This window comes from Oncorhynchus tshawytscha, linkage group LG10 (genome assembly GCF_018296145.1).
Source record: "Oncorhynchus tshawytscha isolate Ot180627B linkage group LG10, Otsh_v2.0, whole genome shotgun sequence".
NCBI classification, from domain to species: domain Eukaryota; kingdom Metazoa; phylum Chordata; class Actinopteri; order Salmoniformes; family Salmonidae; genus Oncorhynchus; species Oncorhynchus tshawytscha.
In genome coordinates, this window is record NC_056438.1 from 44,905,651 (window position 1) to 44,919,290 (window position 13,640).

At 43.0% G+C, this 13,640-nt stretch overlaps 1 protein-coding gene across 24 annotated transcripts in view; it reads right to left on the minus strand.

The window, feature by feature from the left end:
- Positions 1–2,697: 2,697 nt before the first annotated feature.
- Positions 2,698–13,640, minus strand: part of LOC112260180 (kinesin-like protein KIF1A) — a 52,900-nt gene continuing 41,957 nt past the window's right edge. For all 24 annotated transcript variants that reach the window (XM_042328605.1, XM_042328604.1, XM_042328608.1 and 21 more), the window contains 3 exons: positions 12,046–12,238; positions 6,401–6,519; positions 2,698–6,243 (listed from right to left, as the gene is read on the minus strand). In XM_042328605.1, the coding sequence (XP_042184539.1) occupies positions 6,204–6,243; positions 6,401–6,519; positions 12,046–12,238 (352 nt within the window). In that variant the 3' untranslated portion in view covers positions 2,698–6,203. The remainder of the gene's footprint in view (positions 6,244–6,400; positions 6,520–12,045; positions 12,239–13,640) is intronic.

The following is a 13,640-nucleotide window of genomic DNA, read 5'->3' on the forward strand; positions in this document are numbered from 1 at the left end:
GATAGTTCAAGGTCAAGTCCAAGGAGTATCTTCAGACCCAGAGCCTCTAATACACTGTTGGTCTCCCACTCCTCTCTTTCTCTCTGGATGGGAACACTCTCTGAAAGACAGCGTCAGAGAGGAAGAACACCACATAACATAGCAGTTGCCGTTACTGTCGGATGATAATCAGTAGTGAATTGGGTTAGCCATACTGTTCACATGACATTTCACCTACATTAAGCATTTTAACAACAACAACAACGACGACGACATCAGCAACTCACAGACCCGAGCTGGCCAAGAGTACCCCACCTAGAGAGAAACGTGACCTCAGAACATGACCCACGAGTCGATAAGAGGCCCCAAACCAATCTTCTAAGAGACCAAGACCCCCAGGAAGGAGGATACATACAGTATGCAAACACCCACACAAGCACACACACACACTACTGTACACAAAGTCCAGAGGTAAAAGCTAGAGGTGAAACGTGAGCCCAGACTGTTGAATGTAGCATACCCCCCCTCCCCCCCCATGGGGTGTAGGAGAGACAGACAGTGAGTGTGTAAGAGGTCAGACACCTGATAGTACGGTTCAGGTAACCTTAGTGATTCACAGGATGTTTAAGGACTTAATGCTATTCATTAGCCTAAATGCTACAGGGTCCACTTATGGTAGGCTGTGCCACCCAATAACACTACACTGGTACTTAATTCAAGTGCTGTGGTTCCTTAGCTACAGTGATACACACTCTAATTAGTCAATATTAATGGGGGGCTTAGTCAATATTAAGATATCAAGAGCCCAATTGAATGAAGGATTCTTTGAATGCATGAACACATAAGCAAAAGTGTGCTTTCCATATCTAATTTGAAGAAAGCTTGTTTTATAAGCATCCGTAAGCCCCCCCACACAATCACAGCAATGATTCCTATTACTGAAAGATAGGGTCAATATGAAACTAAATAAATCACTATCTGTTCACAGTAGCAGGAGTTTATCAGTCACCTCACCTGGAGACTGACACACTGAACAACAATGTGACACAAATGTAATGGTGTAAGTGTCCCTACTATGGTTATTTCCCCGTTTTATAAAAGAAAACCATCCTTTGGTTCAAGGAATCAGACAACATGGCTTGGCATTCATTATTTCAGAAAGTCATTTGTGTTAATACTAAAACTACTGACAATAAGTCTAGACACAGATCTGTCTCTGCTGGTGAAACTCTACCCTGCAGTACTCCAATTATCACATGTTTTGCCCTCTCAAAACACCCAACTATGGTTCCCACATCATTTTAACATTTTTATACTAGAGATTCCTCTAAGCAAAGATGTATACTTACAATAACTGCTGGATTCCCGGCATAGATTAAGTGCTGGTATGTTTGAGAAACGGTCTTCAACTTCTTTGACGCCCTCTTTAGCCGGGCCAGCCAATGAACAAGGAAGAGTGAACCATGTTCCAAACCCTCAGATAGGGGCCTTCTTAATGTTAATTATTCAAGGGTGGGATTGGATGTCCAGGGATATGGAAGTACAAGTAGACCCAATGTCATGTGGATGTATGTATGCGAGGGAACCAAAGGCTGGGGGCAGGTGAAAGAAATGACATGTGACAAAGGAAGGCGAGCAATGCCTGTCAGTCAGATTGAAGGCAGCGAGGCATTGAATAGCGCTTGGCTGATTGGCTCGCCATTATGTTATGGCGTCGGAGACATTCATTGGCATCAGGCTATTGATTGATAAAGAGATCTGGCTTTGCAGTGATGGGGCCAGAACAAAATTATTGAGGCTGTATGGGAGAACTTTTTGGGTAAGAAAAGGCAAAGCACCAAAGCCAGAAACGCACACACACGCCCTGGCCCCCCCCCCCAAACACATGCTCGCGCTCACAATTCCACATACATACAACAGCCCATGCTCCCCAATATGTCCCAGATTACAAAACCCTTTTAATCCCTGAATTGTGAATTGTCCTGTAATCCCTTCTGCACCATCCCCACCATGGCACAATATTGAGTCCCATTGTGTGGAGTAATAAGCAAAACATTTATGTCTCTGTTATTAAGGGATTAGGCTTAATGACCTGTCTGTCTGGCCTGAGAACATCCTGAGTGCATTATCAATTATGGAGGGAGGCCATCACGGGCGTCGAGGACCACACACACACACACACACTGAACAGGTACCAAACACTGAACAGGTAGGGCAAACACACACACACACACACACTGAACAGGTAGGGCCAAACACACACACACTCACTGAACAGGTAGGGCCAAACACACACACACACACACACACACACACACACTGAACAGGTACGGCCAAACACACACACACATACACACACACACACACTGAACAGGTAGGGCCAAACATACACACACACACACACACACACACACACACACACACACACACACTGAACAGGTAGGGCCAAACACAGACACAAGACACACGGACACACATATTGGCTGTTCATCCCAAAAAAATGAATCATCAAGTATTTGATTAATTGAATCCGCTGTGTTAGTGCTGGACTGGACCAAAAACATGCACACCATGTAGGTTCCCCAGGAAGAGGAATGAATAGCACTGCATTAGAGATGCTTAGAGTTCTCGATGTCCAGTTGAGTTGTCCAAACCAGCACATATATGATCTTTAGCTAATAAATGATGCCAAACAAAATCCAAACAAAGGACACAAGCAAGTGTTGCATAAATGTCACATTTATTTCACTTTATTTCGACAACTGGTTACGTGTCCACAAACATTAGAAGACACTAGAACTCCAACACTCAAAGATAACGTGAGCACTGAGATGATGTCACAGGCCAGTTATTATGGTATAAAGGAACAGGGGGGTTACATCTGTGCGATTGGCTGTGGTGGATCCTATCAGGTTAATTATTTACAAGAAAGGTGCCAATCAAATGTCAAGAAGAGTCAATACCGAGTCATGGAGGTGGGCGTTTCTCTACAGGGCTGCACTGAGGGGGATAGGACATCAATAGCAAGCAGTAAGGGAAAGAGAGAGAGACCAGGGTGAGGAAGAGACACATCTACATGCTTGGATCCAGGAAATGTCATGTTAAAAAAGCAGTCAAATCAGTGAAAGAGCCAATCCATACTCGTCTATAGCCAGATCACTGAACTTCAAATGCGTTGTTTTAACTTGCAGTGAATTCTTCTTTGAGGACAGAAAGTCAGCTATCCTAGCATTAACAAGTAGAGTTAAGAGTCCCCTTTACAGTAGATGCAGTAAGATGCATTTAAGGTGCTACACGCTAAAGCGACAATAGTACAGTTGAAAAAACAACATCTCCTTCTGTTGAAGGATATCCTACCCCCCAACCAATCTTACTCACACATTATTCATTCAATTATGAGGTGTGATAAATGCAATAAATTAGACTTGGATGACAATTCAATAGCTCAAACATTCCCCGCTGACATACTCCACCTCCAAATAGCAACAATAATTCATAAATAAAGCTTTATTTTCTTCCATTTTTCGAGCAGACAAAATAAAGTGGCATACCAGTGTACAACAAAGCTTAAAATGCATACACCAAGATGACCCCAACCTGACCCACCATATGAATCCCAGATTCCGTAGTTAATGGTATTTAGATCATGTTTTTGGTGTTTTTGGTGTCAGCGTTCTAGAATCAGAAAACAGAAAGAACCGCTAGGGGGCGGGGGGCGTGATTTTCCACTGAAACCAATCAAATATTGCACTGCAGAAAACAGCATCTATATTCCTTATTGGGAGGATATGTTTATAATTGGAGGCTATAAACGCGTAGTTATGGGACAGCGTGTGAGCATGCCATGTCTTGCATGTTTTACCTTGCCGTGGCTATCTCAGCATGCTCTGTAGGTTGGCTGGCCTAAAGCATGCATGATGTGCTACACGGGAGAATTGTGTTTGACCCGAACCACGACCCTCGCAGTAAGAACAAGGAACAACAGTAAGACATGATCCAATTGGCTGTCTGGCCACGGCCCTGGTCTGCTGCGCTAACACACGACGTTACCGTAAACGCAAGACTAGCACTTGATTTTCAATAAAGCATGGTCACGCAAGAGCATAACACAGCTAGACTAGGAGACAACCGGCAACTTTAGTTTGAAATTGCCCATCTTTTATGGGCTGCTAGACCAACATAGCGCTGAAAGAGTCACTTTGCTTTTACTTCAGTCGGTAGCGCCCCCTTGATTGACTTAGGACTTGTTTTGTTCCAAAGAGCAGTTTGCATGTCATCTGGATGTAGCAGTATGGTCACAGAAACAATAAACGGCTTCCTAAGTCCCTGGATGTGAGACAGGTTCATACTGTATAGGTTTCGGATACAAACGCCAGGCTGTAAAACAAGCGATACAAAAGCAGAGCAAAGGATGTTAAGATGCTACTTTACAACAAGGAGCTGACGTAGGCTATATACTTTATTAGGCCAATTAATCCAAACGGATAGATTCACATGGACACATAGCGTCAATAGAAGGTTCATAGCAGCCTAGTAAATAAATGTTTGCTTTGATACATGTAGTACTGAGCGAACGTGGTGGACGTCAACGATGTGAAAGTGTGGGATTGATGAAAAACTGGAAAGAGAGAAAGAAGGGGGGAGGGGGGGAGGGAGGCACTACCTGGTGCATAACGATGTACTTTCAGACTCACAACTGGACTGTCGAAAAAAAAAAGGTCAAAAATATCCCACTAACCCGTCAATACAGTAGGATCAAATTTGTCCTTACAATTATTCAACATTACTGTAACCCACCACCATAGAACGGAATAAACGTCAACTTGCTCAATTGGAACCATTCTCAGTGTATCCACATGGTATAATTCACTTATAAACAGACATTCAGGGTCAACATAGAGGAGTAGAATAGTAGGTTTTGATGTTTTGAAGATTACATTAATATCTCTAAAACCTGGGAGCCATTTTGTCAAGTCTACACAACAGAGAATATCTTTACTATTTAAAATTGAGATTGGAATGCTTTGGTTTAAAGCAACTGAGTGAAATAAAGTGTACATAATGCAACAATAAAGTGCGACGCAACAAAACTGGTCAGTGATCCCATACAAAAAAAAAAGAACAAATAATGTACATACACAAATAATATGGAAAAACACATAAGGTGAAAATAAATCAAGGACACAACTGCTCTCCACTGTCAGGCAGCCAGCGAAATTACATGCTTTATACTCTACTGTAGCAAACGTGTTACTATGAAATGTCAGCACAGCAAACTCACCATTATCCAAACATGGAAGCCAAAGAGTCATCCTATTGTCCTATCATATTCTATCCATCATATTATCCAACTATTACAATTCTATCCCACTGTATTCTGTCCAAAACATTGGCAACAAAATATTGTCCTATTATGTCACTTTTCACCCTACACTGTCCAATGTACCTTCACAGCATCCCATCTATCACACTGTATATCGTCCAAAACCTTGGATACAAAACAGATGCAATGACAACGAGCCTGCGCCTGCAGCCCAGCGATTTTCAACATGAGGTACTATGGATACGCTGTTTTAACATGAGAAAGAGCATTGATAGGTACTGCTATCTTCCCTGCACTAAACACACACACACAGAAACAGAGATATCTTATGAGAGGACTAGAAAAGGGAATATACCATTTTCCCATTATTCTTTTTCTTATTAGACTACAGTGTTTATAAGAAATACATGAGAGGTTTGGATATGGGGCATCATAAACAAATAGAGGGTGGTAGTAGTAAGTTGCATGATATTGGAACTGATAACAACTCGGACTAAGACATAAACGTTATATTCTTCCTTTGTTTGGCTAAACCCTATAGGGGCTGTAAGCCTGGAAGGTAAGGTCTACATACACATGACAATAAGGAGCATCACAGCCAGCGGAGCTAAGCCCCACTACTCAGGGTTGCGTTGTTAGTTAGTCTTACAGTATATGGGTTTTAATGGTCTTTAATGGGTAGTTTATACCATGCATGATCCAGGTAACCAGGAAGAGGCGTCAAATAGGAGATCGGCTGGGATGGTTTTAAGTGCTGTTTGAGGACGTATCAGCGACAGGATGGAGCACTGTTAGGACGGAGAGCAGCGCAGGAGAGAGCTGTTTAGATAAGCTATATACAGCAGAGGGTCCGTGGACATTTCAGATGTCCCCCCCCCCCCACAGCGGGTGTTCCTGTTTCTCACATCCTCTGGCCTGACTTTCTTCTGGAGAGCTTAGACCTTGAAGAGGTAAGAGAGGGGAGGGTTAATCTTAAATAAGTGTTTACAAGGAGATTGAACTAATCTGGTATTACACTAAAAAATCAAGAGTTGAGGAAAGGTTTTCATTCATGAACACGTAAGGCAACCAGGTTGAGGCAGTGAGGGGTTCCTATACCTGATGGTTCCGGCGAGCAAGGGGTTAAAAGCATACAGCCAGTCATGCATCTCCTTGTCGTTACTGGCCTGGAGGAGTATTCCACGATGTTCGGTGCACACTGCAAATGTGTTTGGAGTCTAAAAACAGAGAGCATATTCTGTGGTTACAAGGAGGATGACACATGGTAAATTAGCTACATTTGGAAAGATCCAGGATAACATTACGTAAGGGTATATGTATTGTATATTTACAAATATATTGACAGAACAAATGTATATTCCAGCAAATATATTTGTGGAATATTGTATTTGTGGTATATTTATAGTATATTCCTGAAAAAATGTATGATGTATTTGCAATACATTAATGACATACAGTACCAGTCAAAAGTTTGCACACCTAATCATTCAAGGGGTTCTCTCTATTTTTACTATTTTCTACATGTAGAATAATAGTGAAGACATCAAAACTATGAAATAACACATGATCATGAAGTAATCAAAAAAGTGTTAACAAATCAAAATATATTTTATCTTTTGTATTTTTCAAAGTAGCCACCATTTGCCTTGCACACTCTTGGCACTCTCCTTCTTGGTCAAATAGCCCTTACACAGCCTGGAGGTGTGATTTGGTCATTGTCCTGTTGAAAAACAAATGATAGTGGGACTAACACAGAACCCAAACCGGCTGTGCGCATGGGCCATCTAGCATGCATTAACTTTGTCCCCCCACATCAAACGCGATCGCGACACGCAGGTTAAAATATCAAAACAAACTCTGAACCGATTACATTAATTTGGGGACAGGTCGAAAAGCATTAAACATTTATGGTAATTTAGCTAGCTAGCTTGCACTTGCTAGCTAAGTTGTCCTATTTAGCTAGCTTGCTGTTGCTAGCTAATTTGTCCTCGATATAAAACATTGAGTTGTTATTTTACCTGAAATGCACAAGGTCCTCTACTCTGACAATTAATCCACAAATAAAACAGTAAATCAAATCATTTCTAGTCATATCTCCTCCTTCTAGGATTTTTATTTTCTGGACTTTATATTGTGATTGGCAACATTCATAAATTAGGTGCATTACCGCCAACAACCTTGTTCGTCTTTCAGTCACCCAAGTGGGTATAACCAATGAGGAGATGGTACGTGGGTACCTGCTTCTATAAACCAATGAGGAGATGGGAGAGGCAGGACTTGCTGCGAGATCTGCATCACAAATATAACTGACTTCTATTTTAGCGCCTGTCAACGCAGATGCTCGTTGGCGAGGTGCAATAATTGAATAATATAGATTTCTAAATGTATTTTGCAACGCTAGCGCACACGACGCTAAATGACTATTGCCCCGTAGCACTCACTTCCGTCATCATGAAGTGCTTTGAGAGACTAGACAAGGACCATATCATCTCCACCCTACCTGACACCCTAGACCCACTCCAATTTGCTTACCACCCCAATAGGTTCACAGATGACGCAATCGCAATCACACTGCACACTGCCCTAACCCATCTGGACAAGAGGAATACCTATGTAGGAATGCTGTTCATCGACTACAGCTCAGCATTTAACACCATAGTACCCTCCAAACTCGTCATTAAGCTCGAGACCCACCCCGCCCTGTGCAACTGGGTCTTAGACTTCCTGTCAGGCCGCCCCCAGGTGGTGAGGGTAGGTAACAACATCTCCACCCCGCTGAACCTCAACACTGGGGCCCCACAAGGGTGCGTTCTCAGCCCTCTCCTGTACTCCCTGTTCACCCATGACTACGTGGCCATGCACTCCTCCAACTCAATCATCAAGTTTGCAGACGACACTACAGTCATAGGCTTGATTACCAACAACGACGAGATGGCCTACAGGGAGGAGGTGAGGGCCCTCGGAGTGTGGTGTCAGGAAAATAACCTCACACTCAATGTCAACAAAACAAAGGAGATGATCGTGGACTTCAGGAAACACCAGAGGGAGCAGCCCCTTTATCCACATCGATGGGACAGTAGTGGAGAAGGTGGAAAGTTCCTAGGCGTACACATCACGGACAAACTGAAATGGTCCACCCACACAGACAGCGTGGTGAAGAAGGCGCAGCAGCGCCTCTTCAACCTCAGGAGGCGGAAGAAATTCGGCTTGTCACCAAAAACACTCAAACTTTTACAGATGCACAATCGAGAGCATCCTGTCGGGCTGTATCACCGCCTGGTACGGCAACTGCACAGTTGTACAGGTGCATCAAAGTGGAGTCCGAGCTGGGACTGAGAGACTGAAAAACAGCTTCCATCTCAAGGCCATCAGACTGTTAAACAGCCATCACTAACATTGAGTGGCTGCTGCCAACATACTGACTCATCTCTAGCCACTTTAATAATGAAAAATTGATGTACTAAATGTATCACTAGCCACTTTAAACAATGCCACTTTATATAATGTTTACACACTCATCTCATATGTATATACTGTACTCTATACCATCTACTGTATCTTGCCTATGCCGTTCGGCCATTGCTCATTCATATATTTTTATGTACATATTCTTATTAATTCCTTTACACTTGTGTGTATAAGGTAGTTGTTATGAAATTGTTAGGTTAGATTACTTGTTAGATATTACTGCATGGTCGGAACTAGAAGCACAAGCATTTCGCTACACTCGCATTAACATCTGCTAACCATGTGTATGTGACAAATACATTTGATTTAATTTGATTTTGTGTAGTCAACCTGTAAGTGCAAACCAGATGGGATGGCGCATCGCTGCAGAATACTGTGGTAGCCATGCTGGTTAAGTGTGCCTTGAATTCTAAATAAATCACTGACAGTGACACCAGAAAAGTACCCCCACACCATCACACCACCACCTCCGTGCTCCACGGTGGGAACCACACATGCAGAGATCATCCGTTCACCTACTCTGCGTCGCAAAAAGACACGGCGGTTGGAACCAAAAATCGCACATTTCTACTCATCAGACCAAAGGACAGATTTCCACCGGTCTAATGTTCATCGCTCATGTTTCTTGGCCCAAGCAAGTCTTCTTCTTCTTATTGGTGTCCTTTAGGAGTGGTTAATTTGCAGCAATTCGACCATGAAGGCCTGATTCACTCAGTCTCCTCTAAACAGTTGATGTTGAGATGTGTCTGTTACTTGAACTCGGTGAAGCATTTATTTGGGCTGCAATTTCTGAGGCAGGGAATTCTATTGAACTTATCCTCTGCAGCAGAGGTAACCCTGTGTCTTCATTTCCTGTGGCGGTCCTCATGAGAGCCAGTTTCATCACAGTTTTTGCGACTGCACTTGAAGAAATTGTCAAAGTTTTTGACATTTTCTGGATTGACTGAGCATGTCTTAAAGCAATGATGGACTGTCGTTTCACTTTGCTTATTTGCCATAATATGGACTTGGTCTGTTACCAAACAGGGCTATCTTCTGAATACCACCCCTACCTTGTCTCAACACAAGTGATTGTCTCAAACGCATTAAGAAAGGAAAAACATTTCACAAATTAACTTTTAACAAGACACACCTGTTCATTGAAACGCATTCCAGGTGACTACCTCATGAAGCTGGTTGAGAGAATGCCAAGAGTGTGCAACACTGTCATCAAGGCAAAGGGTGGCTACTTTGAAGAATCACAAATATTGTTTAACACTTTTTTGGGGAGTACTACATGATTCCATATGTGTTATTTCATAGTTTCGATGTCTTCACTATTATTCTGCAATGTAGAAAATAGTAAAAAGAAAAGAAAAACCCTTGACTGGTACTGTACAATACATGACCAAATGTATGTGGACACCTGCTCATCACATTCCAAAATCATGAGCATTAATACGGATTTGGTCCCCGCTTTACTGCTATTATTCCATACCGATCTCGACAAACCATTTCTGTATGGACCTCACTTTGTGCACAGGGGCAGAGTCGTCTGGAATGTAATTTTATGCTATAGCGTTAATATTTCCCTTCAATGGAATTAAGGGGCTTAGTCCGAACAATAAAAAAACAGACACAGACTATTAATCCTCAACCACCAAACATTACAGTTGGCACTATATATTGGGGCAGGTAGCGTTCTCCTGGCATCCGCCAAAACCCAGATTCGTCCGTCGGACTGTCAGATGGTGAAGTGTGACTCATCATTCCAGAGAACGCGTTTCCACTGCTCCAGTGTGCAATGGCAGAGAGCTTGACACCACTGATGCTTGGCATTGCGCGTGGTGGTCTTAGGCTTGTGTGCGGCTACTCGGCCATGGAACCCCATTTCATGAAGCTCCCGATGAACAGTTCTTGTGCTGACTTTACTTCCAGAGGCAGTTTGGAACTCGGTCGTGAGTGTTGCAACCGAGGGCAGACAATTTTTACGCTATTTTTACGCGCAGTTTTTTTTAACATAAAATAAAAAACTGAAATATGACATTTACGTAAGTATTCAGACCTTTTAATCAGTACTTTGTTGAAGCACCTTTGGCAGCGATTACAGTCTCGAGACTTCTTGGGTATGAAGCTACAAGCTTGGCACACCTGTGTTTGGGTAGTTTCTCCCATTCTTCTCTGCAGATGCTCTCAAGCTCTGTCAGGTTGGATGGGGAGCGTCAGTGCACAACTATTTTCAGGTCTCTCCAGAAATGTTAGATTGGGTTCAAGTCCGGGCTCTGGCGGGAAGGTGAACCTTCTCCCCAGTCTGAGGTCCTGAGCGCTCTACAGCAGGTTTTCATCAAGGATCTCTCTGTACTTTGCTCCGTTCACCTTTCCCTCGATTCTGACTAGTCTCCCAGTCCCTGCCGATGAAAAACATTCCCACAGCATGATGCTGCCACCACCATGCTTCACCGTAGGGTATTGACCAGGTGATGAGTTTCCTGGTTTCCTCCAGGCGTGATGCTTGGCATTAAGGCCAAAGAGTTCAATCTTGGTTTCATCAGACCAGAGATGCCTGATTGCTGCAGAGATGGATGTTCTTCTGGAAGGTTCTCCCATCTCCACAGAGGAACTCTGGAGCGCTGTCAGAGTGACCATCGGGTTCTTGGTCACCTCCCTGACCAAGGCCCTTCTCACACCAATTGCTCAGTTTGGCCGGATGGCCAGCTCTAGGAAAAGTCTTGGTGGTTCCGAACTTCTTCCATTTATGAATGATGGAGGCCACTGTGTTCTTGGGTACCTTCAATGCTGCAGAAATGTTTTGGTACCCTTCCCCAGATCTGTGCCTCGACACAATCCTGTTTCGGAGCTCTAGGGACAATTCATTCAACCTCATGGCTTGGTTTTTGTTCTGACATGCACGGTCAACTGTGGGACCATATATAGACAGACAGATGTGTGCCTTTCCAAATCATGTCCAATCAATTGAATTTACCAGAGGTGGACTCCAATCAAGTTATAGAAATCTCAAGGATGATCAATGGAAACAGGACCCACCTGAGCTCAATTTCAAGGTACAAGGTATTTCAAGGTACAAGGTACTTCTGTTTTCTTTTTAATACATTTGCAAAAAAGTTTTCAACTTGTCATTATGGGGTATTGTATGTAGATTGATGAGGTGGAAAAAACAATTTAATCCATTTTAGAATAAGGCTGCAACGTAACAAAATGTGTAAAAAGTTGAGCGGTCTGAATATTTTCCAAATGCACAGTATGTTATATTTGAAAGTAGTTCTGGTTGGTCGTACCCGGAGGAGAGTCTGCTTGTCCTCGCTGTATTCCACCTGGGCGGAGGAAAGGTTGATGACGGAACGCTCCACACTGTCCCTCTCGTTGCGGTACAGGTAGACGTAGGGCCGGCGCACCACTACATAGCGCTTCACCCAGCCACTGGTGTGGGGCTCCAGGAAGTGTAGGTAGCCTTTCTTAGACACGATGGGGCTGAAATAAACATAATTTCTATTTGATTATTTGTTGTTGATAAAGTTTTAAAAAACAACAACAAAAAACAGCCCATTCAATACATTGATTATTATCCAAATAACTCAGGTGTTGTTTATATATTTTCCAACATTAAAGTGATTCTAAATAATGAATCTAGCATGGATACTGCCCGTCATAATTCACAACAATATCATACTGCATGATTCATCTGGTCTCTATGGAATCCTGTACAGTAGTCCTAGTTTAATCATACTTTTGTTACAGTGGGGCAAAAAAGTATTTAGTCAGCCATCAATTGTGCAAGTTCTCCCACTTACAAAGATGAGAGAGGCCTGTAATTTCCATCATAGGTACACTTCAACTATGACAGACAAAATGAGGGGAAAAAATCCAGAAAATCACATTGTAAGATTTCTTATTAATTTATTTGCAAATTATGGTGGAAAATAAGTATTTGGTCAATAAACAAAAGTTTCTCAATACTTTGTTATATACCCTTTGTTGGCAATGACAGAGGTCAAACGTTTTCTGTAAGTCTTCACAAGGTTTTCACACACTGTTGCTGGTATTTTGGCCCATTCCTCCATGCAGATCTCCTCTAGAGCAGTGATGTTTTGGGGCTGTTGCTGGGCAACACGGACTTTCAACTCCCTCCAAAGATTTTCTATGGGGTTGAGATCTGGAAACTGTCTAGGCCACTCCAGGACCTTGAAATGCTTCTTACGAAACCACTCCTTCGTTGCCCGGGCGGTGTGTTTGGGATCATTGTCATGCTGAAAGACCCAGCCACGTTTCATCTTCAATGCTCTTGCTGATGGAAGGTTTTCACTCAAAATCTCACGATACATGGCCCCATTCATTCTTTCCTTTACACGGATCAGTCGTCCTGGTCCCTTTGCAGAAAAACAGCCCCAAAGCATGATGTTTCCACACCCATGCTTCACAGTAGGTATGGTGTTCTTTGGATGCAACCTAGCATTCTTTGTCCTCCAAACACGACGAGTTGAGTTTTTAGCAAAAAGTTCTATTTTGGATTCATCTGACCATATGACATTCTCCCAATCTTCTTCTGGGTCATCCAAATGCTCTCTAGCAAACTTCAGACGGGCCTGGACATGTACTGGCTTAAGCAGGGGGACACGTCTGGCACTGCAGGATTTGAGTCCCTGGCAGCGTAGTGTGTTACTGATGGTAGGCTTTGTAACTTTGGTCCCAGCTCTCTGCAGGTCATTCACTAGGTCCCCCATGTGGTTCTGGGATTTTTGCTCACCGTTCTTGTGATCATTTTGACCCCGCAGGGTGAGATCTTGCGTGGAGCCCCAGATCGAGGGAGATTATCAGTGGTCTTGTATGTCTTCCATTTCCTAATAATTGCTCCCACAGTTGATTTCTTCAAACC